The 22,236-nt window shown below is 47.0% G+C and overlaps 1 protein-coding gene and 1 pseudogene across 7 annotated transcripts in view; both read right to left on the reverse strand.

The window, feature by feature from the left end:
• Positions 1–10,241: 10,241 nt before the first annotated feature.
• On the reverse strand, positions 10,242–10,972 carry LOC118619706 (annotated as a pseudogene).
• A 1,332-nt stretch (positions 10,973–12,304) lies between these two features.
• SLC37A3 (solute carrier family 37 member 3) overlaps positions 12,305–22,236 on the reverse strand; it is a 36,251-nt gene continuing 26,319 nt past the window's right edge. The window contains exons 8-12 of one of the 7 annotated variants that reach the window (XM_036246584.1): positions 22,051–22,098; positions 20,957–21,108; positions 15,413–15,478; positions 14,084–14,168; positions 12,305–12,545 (exon numbers count right to left, since the gene is read on the reverse strand). In XM_036246584.1, coding sequence (XP_036102477.1) covers positions 12,355–12,545; positions 14,084–14,168; positions 15,413–15,478; positions 20,957–21,108; positions 22,051–22,098 — 542 coding nt within the window. In that variant the 3' untranslated portion in view covers positions 12,305–12,354. Of the gene's footprint in view, positions 12,546–12,943; positions 14,169–15,412; positions 15,479–20,956; positions 21,109–22,050; positions 22,099–22,236 lie in introns of those variants that run through there. The other 6 variants (XM_036246581.1, XM_036246579.1, XM_036246583.1 and 3 more) reach the window with 6 other exon arrangements.

Below are 22,236 nucleotides of genomic sequence, written 5' to 3' on the forward strand. Positions count from 1 at the left end.
GACCCAGTGATTCTACTTCTAGGAATATACCCAAAGAAGCCTGAAACACCAATCAGAAAGAATATATGTACCCCCATGTTCATAGCAGAACTATTTACAATAGCTAAGATCTGGAAACAGCCCAAGTGTCCATCAGTAGAAGAATGGATAAAAAAGCTGTGGTACATATACACAATGGAGTACTATGCAGCGGTAAGAAAGAAAGATCTCTCATCCTTTGAGACTACATGGAGGGACCTGGAAAGTATCATCCTAAGTGAAACAAGCCAAACAGAGAAAGACAAGTATCATATGATCTCACTTATTTGTGGAATATAATGAACATAACAGTCTGAGAAATGGGGTAGTCCCAGAGACGTGGAAGTGGGGTACAGACTGACAATCCCCAGAAGAGGGGATGGTGGGAGAGATAAACCACAGAACTTATATGCATGTATGCATGAACAGTGGACATGGACAACAAACTGGGGACAGGGCAGGGAGGGAGGGGGAGGGGGGAATCAGTGGGGGGAAAAGGAGAAACATCTGTGACAAAAATTAATTAATAAACTCACACTTCTGATTTAAAAAAAAGAAATCCAAACAGGATTTTTGCTTTTATGAAAAAAGCTATTACCATACTAATGTCTTTCGTAAAAGCCAAGCAGCCGAACGTGAACTTAAGGAAAACAAGGGTTACCTGTATAAGCAAGAGACCTGAAAACATATATCCACACAAACATTTGTTCACAAATACTCACAGGAGCATTATCCATAATAGCCAAAAGGCGGGAATGACCCAGATGTCCACCAACTGATAAATGAATAAACCAAGTGTGGTGTACACATACGGTTCAGTCATAATAAGGAATGAAGAGCTGATACTTGTTGCTACAATATAAATGAGCTTTTGTCTCGATTGGACCTGCAGGATTTTAGTGTATGGAGGGGACTGAGTGATGCCACAGAGAGGTCGATGCCATTGAGTGGTGTGTATTACTTACAGCCCCTGGAGGAGGGCACGCCACCGCCGCGTGGGGCTGGGGAAGCTCCAGGCCTTCATCGGGAGGCAGAGGAGCCAGAGCCTGTGCTGTGTTTCTGCAGGAAAGGCAGGACAGGGTGAGCAGCTCAGAACCGGCTAGCCTGAATCATTCTGGCAGGCTTCCGGAAGGGGCTGTCCCTAGGTGTCTGGGACTGGCCTGGGGTTGGGTTAGCACAGGAGAAATATTGGCTGTGTGTGAGTTTGATAAAGAAAATGGTTGGTCAGGGTGTGGGCTCTGGACTAGGTCGTTTGCATGTGAAAAGTGTGCTCCAGGGTGAGCCCTTAGGTCTAAGAATTGGCTGGCCTGGGAGGGCAGTTTCTGCCCAATCAAGGAAGCCACATATGTTAGAGAATCAAGACAGAGAAAATTGCCCTGGCCGGTTTGGCTCAGCGGTTGGAGTGTCGGCCTGTGGTCCAGAGAGACCCAGGTTCGGTTCCCACTAAGGGCACGTACCTCAGTTGCAGTTTGTCCCTGGCCCTGGCTGGGTCCTGCAGAAAGCAGCCACTCGATGTGTCCCTTTCACATCAATGTTTCTCTCTCTTTCTTCCTCTCTCTCCCTCCCACTCTATCTGAACAAAAAATGAAAACATGTCCTCGGGTGGGGATAAAAAAAAAAGAATAGAGAAAATTACAAAAATATAATTAATGCCCTGGCCAGTGTGGCCCAGTTGGTTTAGTGTTGTCCCATGCACCAAGAGGTCATGAGTTTAATTCCCAGTCAGGGCACTTGCCTGGGTTGCAGGCTCAGTCCCCAACAGAGGGCTTGTAGGAGGCAGCCAATCGATGTTTCTCTCTCTCTCTCTCTCCCTCTCCCCCCCTTTCCTCTCTCTAAAATCAATAAAGACATATTAAAATATGTGTGTGTGTGTGTGTGATTAACACAGCCCTCCGATGAATGGATGCCAAATACAGAATCTAAGAAGAAAACCCAGTTTGAACAGCCTTGAAAATATTATGTTAAGTGAAAGAAGCCAATCACAAAAGACCACATATTGTATGATTCCATTTATATGAAATAGGCAAATCCACAGGCACAAGACGTAAACCAGTAGTTGCCTGGAGCTGGGGAGAGAGGAGAACGAGAGTGACTGCTGAGGGGTTTCTTTGGGGGGTGATGGAAATGTTCTCGAGAGAATAGGTGCAGAACTCTGTGACTATCCCTAAAACCATGGCACTCTTTTAACTGGGTGATTTGTATGCTATGTGCAAATTATATCTCAATAAAGGTGTTATTAAAAAAAAAAGAAGAAGCCCTGGTCGGTTTGGCTCAGTGGTTAGAGTGTCGGCCTGCGGTCCGGAGAGACCCGGGTTCAGTTCCCGCTAAGGGCATGTACTTCGGTTGCAGTTTGTCCCCGGCCCTGGTTGGTCGTGCGGGTGGCAGCCACTCGATGTGTCCCTTCACGTCGATGTTTCTCTCTCTCCCTTCCTCTCTCTCCCTCCCACTCTATCTGTACAAAAAATGGAAAAATGTCCTCGGGTGAGGATAAAAAAAAAAGACAAGGGAAGAGAGTGTTCAGTACAAACAACATCAGTGTGAGAGAAATGTCGCCAATGATTACGCTCAGATCTCTGGTCCCCCAGACTTTCTAACCAGAGGTGAGAATTCGTGCAAGCTCTCAGAATTAACCAGTAAACAAAAGAGTCACTTGTGATACTTGAGCAGGAGAATACCACCACAAGAACACCGTTTAGCAAGATTATTCTAGGGGTTGGGCATGGGGCAGAATGGATCAGGGCAAGACTAGAAGGAGACACAGCAAAAATAAGGCTGTTGGGAATCGCTCAGGTAGAGGAAGGGGCTTGGTAATTAAAGCAAGAGGTAAGTTGGAAAAGAATCAGCAACACCTGGACGCTGACTACAGGAGAGGGGGAAGGATGTGTCAAAGATGATCCTGTGAGCCTGGGGGGACAGTCTCTTTAACTGTCAGATGGTATTAGCACTGACAGGTCAGGAGAAACCAGAAAGTGTGAGAAATGTGGCAAAGTGGAGGACTCGTGGTCCAGTAGTAAGAGAGAGCTACTTAATGAGTCAGAATCTGAGTGTGCCTTGATGCCAAAGGTCACTCAAAAACATTTCAAGCAGCCCTGGCTGGTTTGGCTCAGCAGTTAGAGCACCTGCCTGTGTACCAAGGAGTCGCCGGTTCAATTCCAGTCAAGGGCATGTACCTCAGAATCGGTGTCTCTCTCTTACATCGATGTTTCTCTCTCCCTCCCCCCTTCCCACTCTATCTGAAGATAAATGGGAAAATATCCTTGGGTGAGAATTAAAAAAAAAAATTTTTGCTCTGGCCAGTTTGGCTCAGTGGTTAGAGTGTCGACCCACAGACCAATGGGTTCAATTCCGGTCAAGGGCATGTACCTCGGTTGTGGTTCATCCCCGGCCCTGGTCATGGTCATGCAGGAGCAGCCAGTCGATGTGTGTCTTTCACATCGACGTTTCTCTCTCTCTCTCTCCCCCTCCTTCCCATTCTATCTGATGACAAATAGAAAAATATCCTCGAGTGAAGATTAAAAAAAAAAAATTTCAGGCAGTTTATTAAATAAAGACCACTAAGAAAGTGACGTGGGCAGAGGGTTTGCAGGGCACTGGGGTGAGGAAATGCACGATTACATTGGGCTGCCGGCAGACATCGACCTCCGGGCGATTTGAGATGGGAAATGAGAACCAAACGGGCTGGAGAGAAATCTGTGGTAGTCGCCTGCAGGTCTTAGAATATGAAAGCGAACTTTCCGAAGGCAGCGTAGGAAGTAGAACAGAGGGAGTTAAACATTAACTAAGTTCTACCTTCCACCTACCAGCCATACTCTATGAGGGGATTTTTCCAAAATGATTACAAATAGCACTGCCTGGCCAGTGTGCCTCAGTGGATTGACCATCACCCCATGAACTGAGAAGTCTCAGTTCCATTCCCAGTCAAGGAACGTGTGCCGGTGGTGGGTTCGATCCCCGGTGGGGGGCGTGCAGGAGGCAGCCGATCGCTGTTTCTCTCTCATATCGATGTTTCTACCTCTCTCTAAAAAAATCAATAGAAGTATATTTAAAAAAAGAAAAGGCCCTGGTCAGTTTGGTTCAGTGGTTAGAACATAGGCCTGCGGACCAGAGTCCCGGGTTTGATTCTGGCCAAGGGCACGTACCTCGGTTGTGGTTCGTCCCCAGCCCTGGTCAGGTCGTGTGGGAAGCAGCCAGTCAACGTGTCTCTCTCGCGTCAATGTTTCTCTCTTGCTCTCTGCCCCCACTCTCCCTCCCTTCCGATCTGAAAGATCAATGGAAAAAATATCCTTAGCTGAGGATTAAAAAAAAGAAAGAAAAGAACATAGTACAGACTTTCTTTTTTCTTTTTATCCTCCCGAGGACTTTTTTTTTTTTTGCGTTTATCTTCAGATAGAGTGGGAGGGAGAGAGGGAGGGAGAGAGAGAGAAACATTGATATGAGAGAGACGGGGCTGGGGACAAACTGCAAGAGGCACATGCCCTTAGCGGGAACCAAACCTGGGACCCTCCGGTCTGTGGGCCGACACTCTAGTACTGACTTCCTAGGGTTTTGTAGATGAGTTGAAAACATGGCTGAAAATAGACTATGAACAAGAGTCTTAAGAACACAGAGGGTGAAACAATTTTGTTTGGAAACTTGTCTTGGGAGTGAAAACTAGAAGGAAAAGGGAAAATTAAAGTGGAGAGAAAAGTAGACCTCAGAGAATGGGAAGGTAGTTAACAACTTCCACAGTAGAAAACTGGCCTGCCAGGTTTGATCCGAAGTCAATACTGGGGGAACAGTTTCAATACATTTTAAGACTGGAAGCCTAAAAAGCTGAAAGGGAGAGACGAGGTTGTCTTCAGATATACCAAGAAAAATATAGGTCTGGGTGGCTTCAGAAGGAAGAATTAGGACCAATGGAAGCCATGATGGAGATATGCACTCTGGTAGGAGCACGAATTTTCTAACAATTTAAGCTATTCCACAATGAAATGGCCTGACAAAGGAGAGTGTCCTCTGTCTCAAGATGCGTCCATTTCTAAGCGCAGGTCCAGGCTGTGACTGGCTGTTAGAAGGACACAAAAGAATTTGCACACTGGGGAGGAGAAAGAATAAGCGCCCTACTAGGGAACAAATAGCTGGTAAATGAAAACAGGTGCTCAGGGTCTGACATCCAGGTTTGCACAGGCAGACCATCGAGTTAGCATGGGTAGACCGCAGGGTTTGCTGGGTAGAGCATCCAGGTTTCACAGGTGCACATCTTGGTTTGCATGGGCAGACCATCCAGGTTTGCATAGGCAGACCATCGAGTTTGCATGGACAGACCATCCAGGTTTGCATAGGCAGACCATCGAGTTTGCATGGGTAGCCCTCAGGGTTTGCTGGGTAGAGCATCCAGGTTTCACAGGTATACATATAGATTTGCATAAGTAGACCATCCGGGTTTGCATGGGTTGATCATCCAGGTTTTCACAGGTACACACCTAGGTTTGCATGGGTACATCCAGGTTTGCATGGGTAGACCATCGAGTTTGCATGGGTAGAACATCCATTTGGAGAATTCACTATTCGTAGAGGACATAGTAGCTGCAAGGAATAGAGGGGATGGTTGAAGGTCTCAAGTGAGGGGCCTACAGAATTTAAAAACTGAAAGAAAAAAAAAAGAAACCAGTGGAGAGAAACTAATCAAAGCGAGTGGGATTTAGAGTGAAGTTAATTCCTCTGAGAGACAGAACTGTCCAAGTGGATAAATTCCAGGTAATCTTGGTCTTCCAGTAAAACAGGCTGTCATTAGTCTTCAGCGGTGATAGGAGGCTGGGACAGGGGTCACTGAGAACTTCAACGAGAATAACGAGCCAGGAGGGTTTCAAAACAAACGTATATAAAGTAATAATGAAATAAAGAACATGTGGCACTTTATGGTGCTGAAAGTACAGCAGGCAAAGTCTTTGCAACTTTGTCTCCCCCTGCTGAGTCGAGAGGTACAAGTGACTGGAGACATGGAAAAGGGTTAATAGTGAGCTGTTTCCTTTGGGGGGAGGAGGAAAACATAAATGTTGGTCTAAAAATCTCCTTATAAATTAGAATCACTATGATCCTGCAGCATTAAATGAGCTGGTTATACAGACTGTGCCAAAGCCACACAACAGATGGATGTGTGCGTGTGCGTGTGCGTGTGCGTGTGTGTGTTGGGGAAGGCAGAATTGTGTCATTCCTTTGGCCCACTCTTGCTAAAAGGTTCTTCTCTTAACCCACCCATCCCTTAATCCAAAGGCTGTTTCAACAGCCAATAAATAAGTGATAGCGGAGACCAGGGTGGGAGTGTTCTGGGGGCTTTGGTCTTGTTTTAACTTAATTAGGGACCTTTCCTTCAGTCATGACACAGGCTTGTTTTTCCAAAGTTTTGTTAAATGACAGTCTGGGTGATTATGCGGCACTTATATTCCCTCCCAGTGCTTGTTCACAGAATCATCATCTATGGGAACCCAACCAGTAGGTCGATGATCAAACCTATTGCACACTATGGGGCATTTGGGGAAAGGTCTCTACTGTTTCACCGCCCAGCCCCACCTCCTGGATCCATACGGGTTGTTCTTCATTCCATAAGCCCTTTAACATCTTCATTCCGTGAAATAAAGGCAAGGCATGTATGCTATTCATTAGATGCAATTTTTTTATGGAAATCAACTGCAAAACTGTTAGGTTCATGAAACTTCCTGTGGTGAGGCTAGGAAAACAAACAGAATGCTAACTAAATAAGCAAATGCACACTTACACACAATCTAGGCCGATCGCATCCTGATGTCACTCTTTAGGGCATGATAATAACTATTAAACAAGGTGAAGGCCTTTGAAGTCCTCAGATGAAAGGTTTTACTTAAATACAATTATCCCATTAAAATCCACAACAACATTCCCATCAAACAGGGTGGACCTTTTATAAGCATTTTCACTGATGATGAAGTTATGAGATGACAACTTCCTTGTGATAAAGAAGATTTAAAATAGTCTCAAGTGACTTTGCTACTTTTTATCTAATTTCTAAAACGGCAAATGGAAAAAAAAATTGTGTCTTTCATCAGCAGGCAATAGAAGGCAGTAAAAAGCTGTCTAATGGCATTTTAGAGCCTCATTCAAAGTGAATGAAACTTCATTAGAAGGAAAGTTCAGTCCATGTGGCTCCGTGGATTGAGCATCGTCCCATGGACTGAGAGGTCCCAGTTCGATTCCTGGTCGGGGCTCATGCCCAGGTTGAGGGCTCGATCCCCAGTAGGGGGCGTGCAGGAGGCAGCCAACTGATGTTTCTCATCGATGTTTCTCTCTCTCCCTACCTCTCTCTCTAAAAAAATTTAAAAAATAAAATAAAATAAATCATGTGTGGTGCTGGAGTTCTGCTTTAAAAAAAAAGAGCAGGGACCTCGGTAAAGAAGAGAAAGAGGTAGACCTGGCTAAGGTGGACCTGTCCCACCCAGGGGACCGGGAGGAAGAGATTACAATGCAATCCTTCTGCGTCTCAGACAGAAGGACCAGGAAAAAGAGGGAAGAGGTGCTTTTTAAAAAGCAAACTTGTAGCAGAAGGCACTGCAGAGATGCCAAGGTGCAGGTGCCAGGGCAGCCCTGAGGGGCTCAGGGGCACGCAGTCAAGCAGCGGGTGCGGGCCTGGGGGCTGATGCAAGCAAAGCCGCACAGCGTCACACAGCCTGCTCACCCTCCAGGAGTAAATGGGAAGAGGCCCCGTGGCATAATGGGAACCACACTGGAGTGGAGTTAAAAGGCCTGGGTTGTGCCTTAGGCCCTGTTCTATCATGTACCAGACTGTGTGGCCCTGGGCAGACTACTTAACTTCTCTGAGCCTGTCCTCACATCCGAGGAACAGACTCAGCTGCCCTGCCTACCTTACAAAGATGCGGTGGGACAGAGTAGGGACTAGGATGGTATTTTGAGAAGAAGTGTACGCATATGAAGTATTATACCAGTGCTGACGGGAAGACCAAACCGCTGGGAGCTCAGGTACAGAATTCCTTCTCAAGTATTAGACTTGAGATGTGTGTGTACTAGCATACCTATTTATACTTGCACACATAAATTACATAACATAGCTCCATACAACATGTAGTCACATTTGAGTTACATATAATACGTACACAGATATAATCATTTAAGTGACTTGTATCATCACATATATAAACATCTGTATTTCACCTTTAATCTGATTTAATTTTTTTTCTTCATTGATTTCAGAGAGAGAGGAAGGGAGAGGAAGAGAGAAATAGAAACAGCGATGAGAGAGAACATCAATCGGCCGCCTCCTGCATGCCCTGCACTGGGAATCAGGCCCACAACCTGGGCATGTGCCCTGACCAGGAATCGAACTGGCGACCTCCTGGTGCATGGGTCAATGCTCAACCACTGAGCCACACCGGCCAGGATCATCTTTAATCTGATTTATTCTGGATATATGCTGAAACTAACTTGGTCGCCAGAAATGCTCAGGGCATTTCAAGAAAAGCAAAAGGAAGATGACCCAGAATTTAAAAGTCCAGAGGCCACGAGGAGAGGTAAACCTGCTCTCGATGACATGGCTGCAGCGTCCTTGGACATGGAACTGACTTTTGGACACTCACAACTTAATTGAGGAAACAACCCAAGAACAAAATAAGGCAGTAAACTCAGCCAGCGGGGCCGACTGTGCGGTCCTATCAGCTCCGGGACTGCGGTGGGAATAAAGACAGCAGCGTGAGTGGCGGGCAGGGGGCAACCAGGCCATTCGCTGCAGGAGGGCCGTGCCCTACGCTCTGCAAGGCAAAGGGTCGTTGGCAGGGTCAGGGAGGCACAGCCGCTTTGCCCACCCTCCACTCTCTCATTTCCTTTCCACCTTTTCTAGCGTCACCAACAGTGACTTAGGACCAACCGTGCGAGGAACTAGGAGCTGGAGAAAAAGAGCAACCTTCTCCCTGGGAGTTAGACATAAAAATAGGTAAGACCGAAATAGCTAAGTACCAAACAAGTAATATTGACACTGCTGCCCGAGGAAGGGAGGCCGTGGACTCACAGGCTGGCTGGGGGAGGTTTCTTGGATTAGATGGTGCTTGGCCAAGCCTTGAAGGAAAATTAAGATTCAGAAAGCTGAGCATTAAAAGGGGGCATTACAGACAAGAAGTGTAAATCGTGACAAGAAGGTATACAGCCCTGGCCGGTTTGGCTCAGCGGTTGGAGTGTCGGCCTGCGGTACAGAGAGACCCGGGTTCGGTTCCCGCTAAGGGCACGTACCTCGGTTGCAGTTTGTCCCCAGCCCTGGTTGGGTCGTACGTGTGGCAGCCACTCGATGTGTCCCTTTCACGTCGATGTTTCTCTTTCTCTCTCTTCCTCTCTCTCCCTCCCGCTCTATCTGAACAAAAAATGGAAAAATGTCCTCGGGTGAGGATAAAAAAAAAAAGAAGGTATACACCACAATGTGAATATACTTAACCGTACACTTAAAATGGTTAAGTTTGTCAATTTTGTGTGTATTTTATCTCAGGAATTTTTTTAATTTTTAAAAACAGCAGGGGCAGCCCAGCCAATGTGGCTCGGTGGTTGAGCATGGACCCATGCCCCAAGAGGTCGCCGGTTCAGGGCACATGCCCAGGCTGTGGGCCTGATCCCCAGTGGGGGGTGTGCAGGAGGTGGCTGATCGATGTTCTCTCTCATCGATGTTTCCATCTCTGTCTCTCCCTTTCAATAAGGAAATGTCAAAAACAGATCTCCTTCGGATGCAGTTTCTGTAGGGTGATGAAGACAGACCTCGGAAGTTAAGGATAAGGTGTCCAAATCGGGACACGAAGAGCCAAGGGAAGTGCTGTTGATAATCATGTCAGCATGTCAGGCACGAGCCCACGTCCTGGGCAAACAGATGCAGTGAGTTACCTAGTTGAGGAGGAAGTCAGTAGTACAGCCAGGAAGGCAGCAGATACCAACTCAGAGGATTTGGCCATGAAAAGATAAACAGGAAGTCAGTCAGAAAAAGTAGCCGAGATAAGGCTTTATCAGTGACTTACATGGGAGGCAGGGAGCACGGCTGGAGGCTCTGAAGGAGATGGAAGGAGTGGACGCCAGCGCCTCGTATCCACCCCCCTGAACACCACGGTGCACACGGAGGGCCTCAGACATTTCTTGCGTGAGTGTTGACTGTGGGGCTCTGGTCCTCCAGGACGCAGGAAGGAGCAGAATAAGCAGGAAGGGGAAAAGGCTTTCTTCCTTTGAAACTATACGAAAGGAGAAAAGAAAACGTGTAACAAGAAAAGGCAGGCAGGAGTACTGCATTTCAACCTAGTGAGCATCACAGGCTGAGCTGTCAGAGTGTATTTCCATTTCCAAATTAGCCTCACTATGGAAGAGACCAGTGAGCAAGTGAAGGTAACTCTTGGGAGTTCTTTGGGAGTTCTTTTTTTTTTAGGTTTCACTCCTCTTTCCTTAGCAATAGTGACAGTCACGTGAGAGGGGACTCGAGGAGCAGCAGCAGCCTCTCTAGCAGCTCCTCTCTGCAACCACCCCCTGCTTGCTTTGCTGGGCACTTCCTGGCACAATGAGGGGCCCCGACACGGCGATCACGGTCCCGGCAGGGCTTGGCCCCCTGGGCACAGCTCTGCCTGTAGCTCTCACCTCGCCTCTGCCGACAGGCCTTCCGCCCTTCCTGGATAATGCTGACAGTCTCTTGATCACTCTGCAGTGTCTTCTCCCTGCATTTCTGCTTCCCGCAGGCGCCAGACATCCTTTTCCTTGACTTGGTGACGTCAGGACCCGGTGGAACGCGCGGTGGCGATGGTAATACCCGTTCTTTGCACGCTGCCACTCTATAAACTGTCTCATGAGGGTCACAGGCTGGTCAAAGGCCTTCGGCATGTAGGTGATGGGGCTGGGCAGCGAGGTCTACGGCAAGGGCACCTGCCTGCAGTGGGGGCATGGGGTACACATCCTTGTCCCAACTGTCCGGCATGGCAGTGGCTCACGGAAGGATCCCTCTCGGAAGGACGCGCTGTCCCAGCCTCCACCTCTGACACGAGACCTAGTCTGCCCGCAGCACAGGATGCCCGAGGGCGGCTGCGACTACCTGGGGAGTTAACACCAATTCCTACGTACGTGGTCAGAACTAGAACGAGGAAATATATCCATAGTGCAACACGTCATTTAGTGCTGAACAGTTATTTTATTTATAATTTCATTCAGGTACATCGAGGTTTAAACTGGGTAAGAAGACAACAGTTGGTGCTGGGAAAGATGGAAGGCTACCAGGCTGCAGAAGAGACTTTATGTTGCTGATGAAGTGAGCAACGCTGTAAGAGGCTACAGCAAGTGCCATCGACTGCAACGCCTATCAGCACAGCAGTGAGTCAGTGCACCACAAATGTAGAACAAACTGGAAGCCAACTCACCACGCTGGGAAAACCGTTTAAATATATTGTGGGCCCTGGCCAGTTTGCTCAGTGGTTAGAGCGTCAGACCCGGGTTCGGTTCCCACTAAGGGCACGTACCTCAGTTGCAGTTTGTCCCCGGCCCGGTTGGGGTTGTGTGGGTGGCACCCAGTCAATGTGTCTCTCTCACATGGATGTTCCTCTCTCTCTTCTTCTCTCTCTCCCTCCATTTCTATCTGAAGATAAATGCAAAAATGTCCTCGGGTGAGGATTTAAAAAAAAAATAAAATAAAATAAAATAAAAAATATATTGTGGCCCAGCCAGTGTGGCTCAGTGGATTGAGCATCGTCCCATGGACTGAGGACCCGGTTCGATTCCCGTTCAGAGCACATGTCCGGTTGCAGGCTCGATGACCAGTAGGGGGCGTGCAGGCGGTGGTCGATCAATGTATTGCTCACATCAATGTTTCCTTCTCTCTCCCTTCCTCTCTCTCTCTCTAAAAAGTAGAAACATATTTAAAAGTAAACACTGAGATCTGTGTGGTTGTGCAGAACAGAGCAGGATTCCACACGCCCGGTCCTGGTGTCGAGGACAGCTCCTCGGACGGAGCCGCACCAGGTGACGGCAGAACGAGACCATGTGCTGCGTCGGCCGCGCCTCTGGACCGCGCACCTGACCTCACCCGCCTGGCTCTTCCTCCTTTAGTCTCAACATTTCTCTTCCATCTTCTAACCCAGCCGGGAATTCAGTGGACACCTTCCCATTGTTTTTGTGGCCCTCTCAAAATGTCGAGAAAACCCAGACGACAGAACTGTTACGACCAGCACGCCCTTCGCCAGGAGCCTCGCGCGAGGGGGTCAGGGCCTCGACTGCTACTTGTCTTCACCCCGATCTCTCCGAACACTCACGTCTGCTGGCGGCGCCTTCTCTACTGAGAGTCAAACACACGGACTTCCCACGTGGTCTTCACCCCGATCTCTCCGAACACTCACGTCTGCTGGCGGCGCCTTCTCTACTCCGAGAGTCAAACACACGGACTTCCCACGTGGTCTTCACCCCGATCTCTCCGAACACTCTCGTCTGCTGGCGTGCGCCTTCTCTACTGAGAGTCAAACACACGGACTTCCCACACTTCGGACTTGGGCCAGAATAAATTACTCCAATGGAAAAAGCAAAAAAAAAGGTGTGACCATACTGACCGTGTGTGGGGAGAGGACTCTCGGAGAAAGGTCAGGAAGAGGGTAGGTAATCAGACCAGGGGTCCTCCACAGACAGCTCCTAAGTGACAGCCAGGCCACTCACCGGAAGGCAGCCCACCTCCCGGCGGGAAAGGCAGGCCACAGCACCTGCAGGGAGCAGCTGTGCAGCCGGCGACACTGTGGGGCCCGGGAAAGGTCCCTGGGGAACACTCAGCGGCAGGACATTGTCAGGCATGAGTCACATTCTGAAACATGGAGCTCAGAGTATAAATTTAAATAACCAGATGGACAGATATTTATTATAAAAATCAGTTTATTTTCCCTTTCTGTGTTTCATATTTTCCCTTTTTGTCAGTAATGAGCAATTAACGGATTGTAAATCTGCTTGATTAAATAACATTGATAAGTCCACATACACACCACATTTCAGAGTCCAAAGCAGGAGGTTAAAAAATATTCCCTACCCCATTGTAAATTAGGCAGTTCTCAAAATTGCACATTTCTCCCCTGGTTTGCTTACATAATTTAGAATATACATCCAGAATGGCTTTGAAACACTGACAATCAGAATAGGATTCCCAGCCTTGAAGACGTATCCTCTCCGAACTTGTCAAGGACACCTAAGTACCCCTCAGGCTCGAGTGACCCATTAATGTGATTCAATGTCATATACCTATTGCTTCCTAGGACAAACGCCCTTTCCTTTTCTCTAATTCTAGTCTTCTGTTGAGGTAACTCAAGGCACCCAGTTGTGACAGAGACCAATCCTCTGAACACAGGGCTGAGCACATTTGCTTCCTCATGGATCCCAGACAGCAAATCTGGGGTGAGTACATCGTTACCAGTTACACACTGGAATGCTCACAACGTGTACCTTGTGGTCCTTGAAAGGGGGACTCAACACTGCCAGGGGCCAGCGTTCGTCTTGAATGAAGACGGAGAACAAGTTGAGGACAATGCGGAGATGTTTCCGCTTCTGCGTGCAGGACGATTTTTCCCACCACAGTAAACAAAGGCATCCTTGGTCCAAGGCAGGCTTGTGCTGGATCCAGCTGGAGCAGTTCATCAGGGTTTGATGCTCTGAAGATAAGCCACTCTCCGCAACAAGCCCTTCTATTCATGGAGCCGGACCTTGCATGCTGCCTCGTACTCACTCAGCTTCCCAGGCTGGAAAACAAGGGTCCAAGTCCAATGCAGCCTTTAAGGTTAAACGGATAAATTTCAACAGGCCCAACAAAGACCCTGGCAGATTCGCAGGCCGTGTGTACATTCGTGAAACAACAGTGAAGCTCATCAGCAATAATTCCTGTAGTGTAGCAAAGCAGCCACCTTCACTCTGGTCAGCATCGCAGCACCCGACACCGCTGAAAGAGGCTGGGCAATGTGAGGTGGTGTTGGAGCTCCTAAGACAACCCCAAAATAGGAGGAAGGAAAAGAAGTAAGAGTCCTGATGTGTCTCCTATTATTCTTGTTCTCTGTGGGCACCAGTCACTCACTCAGGATGCGAGCCTGTCGCCTTCGCATAAGAGAGCACGTTTCCCTCACTATTAATGGTGAAATAAACAGAATTGTACAACTCGTCTGTGAAGAGAAGAAAAGCATTACATGTGCAGTAACAATTTAATTACTTCTTTTGAAGCATGTTATTAAACATAATAATGACTTTGGACAATTACATTCATTCTGACTTCATACAAAGATAACTCTAATCTTCAATTAGAAAATAATCTTGAAAATTAGTTACTATTACAAAATACTTACATTACAGTCTCTAAAAAGAAAAGAAAAGAACTAAGGTACACAAATGAAATAATTTGCAACAGGTGGAACAGAAAAGCAACACTGGGGCTCAGATTTTTTTAAAGTGCGTCTTATAATAGACCCAGTTTCTTTCTATTACAACTTCTAGCATGATCATAACAGCAAGTTCATCAGGAGAGAGTTCCTCTCCTTAGCATGGATGTCAGAAGCGGAAAGAGTTTCACGACCCAGTCTCTGGAAGCCAGGGGCAGCTAGGCAGAAGAAAGCGTCTTTTGTGACAGCAAAGTACGTAAGCCTTCAGGCCGCACCAGGGAACTCCAGGTGCTGACCTACCCCATGACTCCGTGGACAAGACTGTAGTGTCTGGACTTGGGACAACTGAGGCCACCTCCAACAGGATGCCCCAGATTCAGGGACAGCAAACTGAATGCATCCCCTGGTGGACGAAGCTGTCACTAGACTTTCTCAAGCAGATCTGTCGTAAGCACTGTCTCGCCCATAATGGGATAGACTAGGTCACATGCTTACACAACAGAAAGCAACATTTAGAAAGCACAAGGCCTTATTCAGTATTGGCTATTTCCCAGAAAGTACAAAATTCCAGCCAAAAATGTCTAAGACACAACAGATTATTTTCTTGAGAGACTCAGGTTCTTTTTAGAACCTGCACACCACAGTGTTAATCATAGCCAATGATTCTTTTTTAACCCTATGTGGCTTGGCACACACTGTCATTTCCTTCAGAATTCCTAAATTATATTCAGCAGACAGCGTACCCTGGAAGAGTACACCAATAAATGGTTGGTGATACTTTAAATAAGTCTCGTCTTTTTTTCTGGTTTTATCAATGACAATACTCATTAGAGTTGGGTCAAGGGCAAACGAACGGCCCTTTCCCTCCTTGAAAAAGAATGTCTTTTAGACTAATAAAATATTACTTTCTACAAAAGGGTCTTTAGAGGAATCACCAATTTTGCTGGTTTAAGAAGTGGTTTAAGTAAATGCTTTGAACTGAATCCATAAGAAAACCTACTAGTTCAAAAAAGTAGGGGACACACACGTACCATGAGAATGAAAAAGTAGAAAACCCACATCCATCCAAGGTTGTCCTGGATCAAAGACACTAAATACTAAAAGGGAGAAAAAGAAGTTACATTATAATTCTTCATAAACTAATGAAATGAAGTAGCTGTAAGTAGATTAAACATGGCTCTTCTAGAAATGAGCAGGGCGCTGGGATTCGCAGTGTTTTGCAGTCTGCGAACCTCTTGCACATCGTGTTCCCACGTGAGCTTCCTCAGCAGCCTTTGTTGTGTAAGCTGCCAGAGCCCAACACCGCACAACAGAGGACAGAAGTGTGGAAGGTTTATTTCTACTCACTTCACCAAGAGAAGAAGATGAACAACCTCAAGTCACTTCCGTTTAGTAATTCCAATGAAAGCACCATAACTGATGCTTTCAAAAAGAGTTTGTCATTTAAGTATACCACTCATTTTACAATTATGCTGTTTGCTCATAGGATTACTGTATGACGTTAACATTTGACAACATATTCTTTTACTTTACTTTCAATTAATAAAAAGGACCTGAGAGTATTTAACCCTTTTTCTTTTTTTATTATGGTAAAAAATATAACATAAAATTTGACATTTTAACCATTTTTTAGTGAACAACTCAGAGGCACCAAATACAATCACAATGTTGCACAATCATCACCACCGTCTGTTTCCAAAAATTTTCATCACCCCAAACAGATCCTCTGTATCCATTAAGCAATAAGTCCCCCTCACCCCCTGCTGCTCAGCCCCTGGTAACCTCTAATGCTTTCTGTCTCTGAAATTTGCCTAGTCTAGATATTTCAGGTTAAGTAGAATCACACAGTACTCATCCTTTGTGTCTGGCTTATTTCACTTGGCATAATGTTTTTAAGGTTCAACCATGTTGTGCTGCATATCAGACCGTCATTCTTTTTCATGGCTGAATAGTATTCCATTGTAGGGATATACTATATTTTGTTCATCCAGTCATCCACTGATCGACACTTGAGTTGTTTCCACCTTTGACTACTATGAATAGTGTGTTGCAATGAACACTGGCATACAAATGTCTGAAACTCTCTTTTCAATCCACTGGGGATATATACCTAGGAGTGGAATTGCTGGGTCATATGGTAATTCTAATGTTTAACTTTCTGAGGAACCACCAGTGTTTCTATGACAGCTACACCATTTTACATTCTCACCAACAATATATGAGAACTCCAATTTCTCCAGGCCCTCATCAACACTTGCTGTTCTGTTGTTTTTTTAAATTATACCCATCCTAATAGAGGTAAAGTGGTATCTCACTGTGTTTTCTACTTGCATTTCCCCAACAACTTAGGATGCTGAGAGTCTTTTCATGTGCTTATAGGACATTTGCATATATTTCTCATGACAATTTGTCCCTGTTTTCTTCTAAAAATTTTCTAGTTTTAGCTCTTAAAGTCGGGTATTTGTCCATTTTTGAGTTACTTTTATGTATGGTAAAAGGTAAGGGTTCAAATGAATTCCTTTGCATGTGCATATCCAGTTACCCCAGCACCATTTGGCGAAGAAACCATTCTTCCCCCACTGAATGGTCTTGGCACCCTTGTCAAAAAACAACTGGCCATTGATGTGAGAGCTTAACCTATAGTCTTTGATCATGTTACTCATGAGCTTTATAAGTGGAAGAAATTAAAGCAGAACAACTTAGTGATTTAGCCAAGATGACATCATAAAAAGCAACAAAGCAGAGGTCTAGTCACCCATGAAAGGAAGCACAGTAGCCGTCCAAACTCTCTGACTGCTATTTTACCTTTTTTTTTTTGTATCCTAACCCGAGGACATTTTTTGATATTTTGTTCAGATAGAGTGGGAGAGAGAGAAAGAGAAACATCAACGTGAAAGGGACACATCGAGTGGTTGCCACCCACACAACCCAACCAGGGCCGGGGACAAACTGCAACCGAGGTACATGCCCTTAGCAGGAACCGAACCTGGGTCTCTCCAGACCACAGGCCAACGCTCTAACCGCTGAGCCAAACCGACCAGGGCAGTATTTTACCTTTCTTTTAAATAACTTCGTTGATATATAATTTACATAGCACAAAGCTCACCCACTTAACATAGAAAACCCAATGTTTTTAGTATACTTAGAGTTGTGCAACTATCGCTGTAACCTAAGTTTAAATCATTTCTCATCACCCCCAAAAGAAACCTTGTACCCATCAGTGGTCACTCCCCAGACTCATCCAGCCTTAGGCAACCGCAAGTCTCTTCCCTTATGCATTTGCCTATTCTGGATTCCTCCCATGAATAAAATCACATACAGTGTGTGGTCTTGTGGGACTGGCTTCTTTCGCATATTATATTTTTTAGGTTCATCCGTGTTATAGAATCTATAAGTCCTTCATTTCTCTATAATTGCCAAACAATACTCCTTTATATGAATATACCACATTTTATTTATCCATGCATCAGTTGATGGACACTCGAATTGTTTCTACTTTTTAGCTGTTATAAATAGTCCAGTTATGAACAACTGTGTACAGGGGTTTGTTTATGTGGACACTCATTCTCATTTCTCTTGGGCAGATAATGCAATCTCATCTCACCGAGCCCCTGCTACTTGTCAAAAACATACTAAGTGCTGGGAACATGAAGATGAAACAGTTTCTGTCCTCAAGGAATGCAGACTCTGGTACAGATAAATAAACCAACACGGGTAATACACTGTGACAAGTATTCTATTAGAGGTAGGTAATCTTGGGAAGTCAAAGAAAGGTGTAGGGAGAACAACATTACTTAAGGTGAGTTAGGACAGGAGCTAGAGAGAAGATTGGTAGTTTTCAACATTAAATCATGAAGTTTAAGGTTTCATAACCAAGGCAATGGGAAATCTTTCAAAAATCAACACGAAAGGGGAATGAGGAAAGCTAACAATGATTTACTCCTGATCTTGCTGCCCAAACCACCAGTCAGTCTAATGCTCACCCAAGTTCACAGTTAGAAATCTGAAGACTGGTAGGTGAGACATTTTAAATAAAGGTAAACTCTCTGCAATCATTGTAATCCACCCATTTGATTAATAAAGAAAATACCAGTGAGGAAGAATAACAAACTACAGTACTTTCAGAAAAGGATGGCCAATAGTCACCTCTTACTGCTTATAAGACATCTCAACTGGTGGCCAGAAGCATTCTTTGGTTCCTACCTCAGAACATGATTAAGTAAGCAATTTCTCCTACCACTAAGTTTTTCTCCCTTTAGTCTCATAATCAAATATGCTAAGCACATCAATCACGTCAATCATTCGTTCTACAACCATTCAACAAATATGGAATGTCTACTGTGTGCCAGGCACCGTGCTTGGTCCTGGGGCTACAGCAGAACACAAACCAAACCAAAGGCTGCCCTCCTGAAGCTTACATTGTAGTGGGAGAGACAGACATTAACAAATAAACACATAATACCTGGCTGGACAGTGATTAGTATTAAGACAGTTTACTTTCCTTATACTTGCCCTCTCATTAACAACTGGATATCAGTGATCTATCCTCACCAAGCAAGCAAAACAGCAATAACCTAAATGTAAAACCTACCAACCTTTTTCCTTCCAATCTCCTTCTCCTGCCCTCTCTGTATCTGTGACCTTACCGTCTAACACCTCCACAAATTCTGGCTTCCTATTTCTTTGACCACTGGGCATCCCTGAAGTTCTGCCTATATTCTCCTTCTCTATTTAACGTCTCATCACTTTCATAGTTCCAACTATTTTATCCATGCAGATGATTCTCAAATCCTTATTTCTGAAAAATTAGCACTGAATGACCTGCAGTGGTATACCTTGGAGAGGCAGGACTCATGACTGTTCCAGCATGACTCATGAGATAAGGCTGCATTTAAGCAAAAAAGATCGATCTGAATAGTTCTAACTCCGTACAGTAGGCCACTCTCAGCCTAGGAGATCTCAAACTTTAGAGTACAAAAGAATCACCAGGAAGGCTTGTTGAAATACAGATCCCCAGGCTCTAGCTCAGCAAGTCTGTGGTAGGCTTAGTGTTCTGTACTTTTGATGACTACCCCAGATGATTCTGATGTAAGACATTTATCAGCTACCCCTTGAGACACAGTTGTAGGAGGCCAAGAAAGTGACTCAGAGCAGCTCCAGAGTCCCTGGCCACTTCCGGCGGGAACCCATGGGATGAGCGTGTATACGTGAGAGCTTGGTAGGGTTTGCACGTCAGGTGAGGGACAACGAGAAGCACATATTTCGGGTCTCGTGGTCTCCTTGTGGTGCCAAGTTCAGGCTGGAAAGCAGGGGAGGCAGGTTGGGACTGAAGGGTCTATCTGATGACATGTGAGCTTATTTCCAGACAGAAAGAAGCTGGAAGTAAAAGTGGGAAAAAAGAACTAAAAATGTAGAGGCACCTTCCATATGAGATCATATCTGATGGCCCATAGAGAGAACTAAACCCCCAGGTTCCCAGTACAGCAGGACCTCAGAGAGGACTGAACCTCCGGGCTCTCGGCACAGCCGGACCTCAGACAGGACTGAACCCCGGGTTCCCGGCACAGCGGGACCTCAGACAGGACTGAACCCCGGGTTCCCGGCACAGCGGGACCTCAGACAGGACTGAATCCCGGGTTCCCGGCACAGCGGGACCTCAGACAGGACTGAATCCCGGGTTCCCGGCACAGCGGGACCTCAGACAGGACTGAATCCCGGGTTCCCGGCACAGCGGGACCTCAGACGGGACTGAACCCCGGGCTCCCGGCACAGCGGGACCTCAGACGGGACTGAACCCCGGGCTCCCGGCACAGCGGGACCTCAGACGGGACTGAACCCCGGGCTCTCGGCACAGCGGGACCTCAGACGGGACTGAACCCCGGGCTCTGGCACAGCGGGACCTCAGACGGGACCGAACCCGGGGCTCTCGGCACAGCGGGACCTCAGACGGGACCGAACCCCGGGCTTCCGGCACAGCGGGACCTCAGACGGGACTGAACCCCGGGCTCCCGGCACAGCGGGACCTCAGACGGGACTGAACCCCGGGCTCTCGGCACAGCGGGACTCAGACGGGACTGAACCCCGGGCTCTGGCACAGCGGGACCTCAGACGGGACCGAACCCGGGGCTCCCGGCACAGCGGGACCTCAGACGGGACCGAACCCCGGGCTTCCGGCACAGCGGGACCTCAGACGGGACTGAACCCCGGGCTCCCGGCACAGCAGGACCTCAGACGGGACTGAACCCCGGGCTCCCGGCACAGCGGGACCTCAGACGGGACTGAACCCCGGGCTCTGACACAGCGGGACCTCAGACGGGACTGAACCCCGGGCTCCCGGTACAGCGGGACCTCAGACGGGACTGAACCCCGGGCTCTCAGCACAGCGGGACCTCAGACAGGACTGAACCCCGGGCTCCCGGCACAGTGGGACCTCAGACGGGACTGAACCCCGGGCTCCCGGCACAGCACACTACAGCACAAGAGTGCCACCTGCTATGGCCCCGTGGGCAGGGTCAATTCTCCACCAGCTGAAGGAGCACTGACACTCCACTTCAGCCCCTCCGCTGCTCACTCACCTGGCCCACTGCAGCTCCAATGCTCCCGGTGCCATCGACTATTCCTGTGACGGTCGCCAAAGCCTCACTGCTCCCTTGGATGAGCTCCTGGCGACCCAAGTCAGCAGAAATAGCAGAACTAATCATATTAGAAGGTCCACCAATAAAAAATCCTGAAGTCACAAACAGAACAGGTTCTTATTAAAACATTATTCATAATTCCACTTGGAATCTAGTGAATAAGGCAAATTCTTATTCCACAATAATAATCAGTATGTTGGAAAGAAACAGAAGAAAGGAGGGAAATGACCAGTAAAAATGGAAACTCTCCCAGGTAGTATCATCTTCAAACTAGTTTCCATCCACATTTCTGAATTACATAACATGCTAGTATATTTTATAGAAACCAAAGATATAAAAAATATAGTGAACACACAGCCTTTTACCTCCTGTGAAGTGTGCCTTCATCAATTACGAACTGCACTAGCTTGTCACATCTGTCACAGAGCACAACTACCAAATCCAGCCAAACACAACGGGACGGGGGGGCTCCTTCGATGGTGCAGGTGGCTCTGTCTGACTGCTCTGGGGGCAGCTGTCCGAGGACCGAGCAGGAGCGGCCCACATGAATCCGTTAACACGGCTGGAATCAGAGCCTGTGATAGCGTGAGCAGCTCTCGCTGCTGAGTATGAGTGTGAGTATTACAAACAAGGAACTTTCCTGTAACATGATCCCTAACAGCACTTAGCTGGGACTGAAGTGAAGCGATACTGACCAGTCCTGACACAGGAGGAAAAACTAGCTATACTGGACATTTCGAAGGCTGGGGAACTGGTTCCAATGTGGCGGCTCCCTAAGCCACTTCCAGCAGCGATGTGAGAAGCTGGGGCAGCGATCGGGCTGTTAGGACACCCCTGTCCAGAGGACTGATTCTGTAACAGGACCGAGATCACGTGGCAGCAGAGTAACAGACTCTGGAGGAAGTGTCTTTCCTTTTACCATTTGAATTCGCGGTAATTAAGGTTTTAGTGTAACTCAAACTGAGGGAAATAGTTTCCTTTTCCCTGCTACTGACAGAGAAAACGGATCGGTGCAATGGGGCCAGATGCCATACCTGTCACAGCCATCAGAAGAGCATTCACGGACTTGTTGTCCGGGGAACCTGTGAGAAAGGCAGAAACAGCGCGCTGACTTGACAAGCGTGTCACGTGTGCCTCCACTGGGCGGTCCCCAAAGCCTGGGCTCTGTGACCTCGCAGATCTCACCCAGACACAACAAAGGGACACAACGTTTTCACGGC

This window comes from Molossus molossus, unplaced genomic scaffold, assembly GCF_014108415.1.
Source record: "Molossus molossus isolate mMolMol1 unplaced genomic scaffold, mMolMol1.p scaffold_m16_p_7, whole genome shotgun sequence".
NCBI lineage: Eukaryota > Metazoa > Chordata > Mammalia > Chiroptera > Molossidae > Molossus > Molossus molossus.